Here is a 1,695-nt window from a genome sequence, read left to right as displayed (position 1 = left end):
CACACACACACACACACACACACAGAGTAGGAATTCCAACAGAATCCCCTCTCGCATGGGAGCTGTGTTTTGGCAAAACAAGGAGTAGGAGAAGTTGGTCACACACACACACACACACACACACACACACACACACACACACACACACACACACACACACACACACACACACACACACACACACACACACACACACACACACACACAGAGAGTGGGCTGATTGGTCTGGTTTTCATTACAGAGGAGAGAGAAAAAAGGAAAGGCTCTTCATCCCATATGAAGCCACATTCCTGAACATGCAGCTCCGTTACCACAGGATACATGTGGAAAGGTGGGTGGGGGTGTGTGTGTGTGTGTGTGTGTGTGTGTGTGTGTGTGTGTGTGTGTATGTGACACTCATGTTCAGCATTAATGATCCCAGCTGATGCTGCTCTCCGACCAAACACTCAGTTCATTTAAATATTCATTCGCTTCACGACCCGTCTTCCATTTCCTGTCGGCATCTACCGAGGCCGGACTCCTGCCGCCCGGCGCAGAGTCACTTCATTTAAATGTAATTCTGCACAGAAAACAAGAGCGTTAAAAAACAGACTGCGGTTCCTGGAGAGGGGAGTTTGAACAGGAACAATGGGGCGGGTCCGTCTGAAAACCCAAAACACATGAAAGCATTCAGATGGGAAAATTAGGCCACAGATGTAGCGTTACAGGACCGAGTGTGTGTACGAGACACAGCCCGATCTTTAACCCTCTTATCCCCGCTTCCTTTCCTCCTCACGCCTCCTCGGCTCTCACCTTCCTGAAGGGAGGCCACTCCTCCTCCTGCTGCATGTCGGGGTCGTCGCCGGGGTCCTGAGGGTCGTCGCCGGGGTCGCAGTCGGTGTGGAAGACATTGGCTGTGCTGAGTTTGTACAGCGGCGTGAGGGCAACACCCGACGCATCCCAGAAGCGAACGGTGCCGTCCTCGTGTCTGTGAGACGTAAAGAGACATTCAGACAAAAACACGACCACGACCTGAAAGTGTTTTAGTGGAAAATCTCTCAGGAATGTGCAGATCTTTTATTTCTCTCAAAAACAAACTACGAAAGACAAAGTTTAGTTTTGTTTATAAAGAAAACAAAAGCAAATGAAGAAAGAAGAGTTTCCCTGTTTGGTTTAATACATTAATAAAGTGCAAAGTAAATTTCACCAAACTTCACTTTTTAAAAATAAATAAAAGCCTCTTGAAAAAATTTATTGCAACATTATTTGCATGTTAATTAAAATAAAACTCAGAAACGAGGTGCTTTCTTCTGCCTCTGTAACGTCTTTCTTCCGGGACGCCGCTCATCTTCATCTTTCAGCAGGTGTTTTACAGCCGCCACAGACTCCTCCCACTCAGCTGCTTCTGTCTGAGGTGCTGGAATAAATTAGTCGTGCTGCTGCGTTCAGAAAACCACGGAACCACTTCCAGACGACGGAGGAGACACTGCGGTGCGGCCATGTTGATATTTCACTTGTGTCTTGACTCGTGTTGCTACGAACTCCGGCAGCTCGGGGAAGCGGCGGCTCAATATTGTAATTAAGTTAAAGTGAAATTCGATTTTCATTCTTATAAACCATGAGTTCTGATTAATCTATAAAATCGATTTATCGTCCGGCTCTGGTGTGTGTGTGTGTGTGTGTGTGTGTGTGTGTGTGTGTGTGTGTGTGTGTGTG

General features: G+C 47.1%; 1 protein-coding gene across 3 annotated transcripts in view; it reads right to left on the bottom strand.

The window, feature by feature from the left end:
- Positions 1–1,695, bottom strand: part of llgl1 (LLGL scribble cell polarity complex component 1) — a 46,697-nt gene that overhangs the window by 9,789 nt on the left and 35,213 nt on the right. For all 3 annotated transcript variants that reach the window (XM_023395834.1, XM_087170926.1, XM_087170927.1), the window contains one exon: positions 793–967. In XM_023395834.1, the coding sequence (XP_023251602.1) occupies positions 793–967 (175 nt within the window). The remainder of the gene's footprint in view (positions 1–792; positions 968–1,695) is intronic.

This window comes from Seriola lalandi, unplaced genomic scaffold (assembly GCF_002814215.2).
Source record: "Seriola lalandi dorsalis isolate HSWRI2012SDOR001 ecotype SW California unplaced genomic scaffold, Sedor1 jcf7180002054969, whole genome shotgun sequence".
Taxonomy (NCBI): domain Eukaryota; kingdom Metazoa; phylum Chordata; class Actinopteri; order Carangiformes; family Carangidae; genus Seriola; species Seriola lalandi.
Note: the sequence above shows the minus strand (reverse complement) of the source record. Positions and strands in the feature narration are given on the sequence as shown.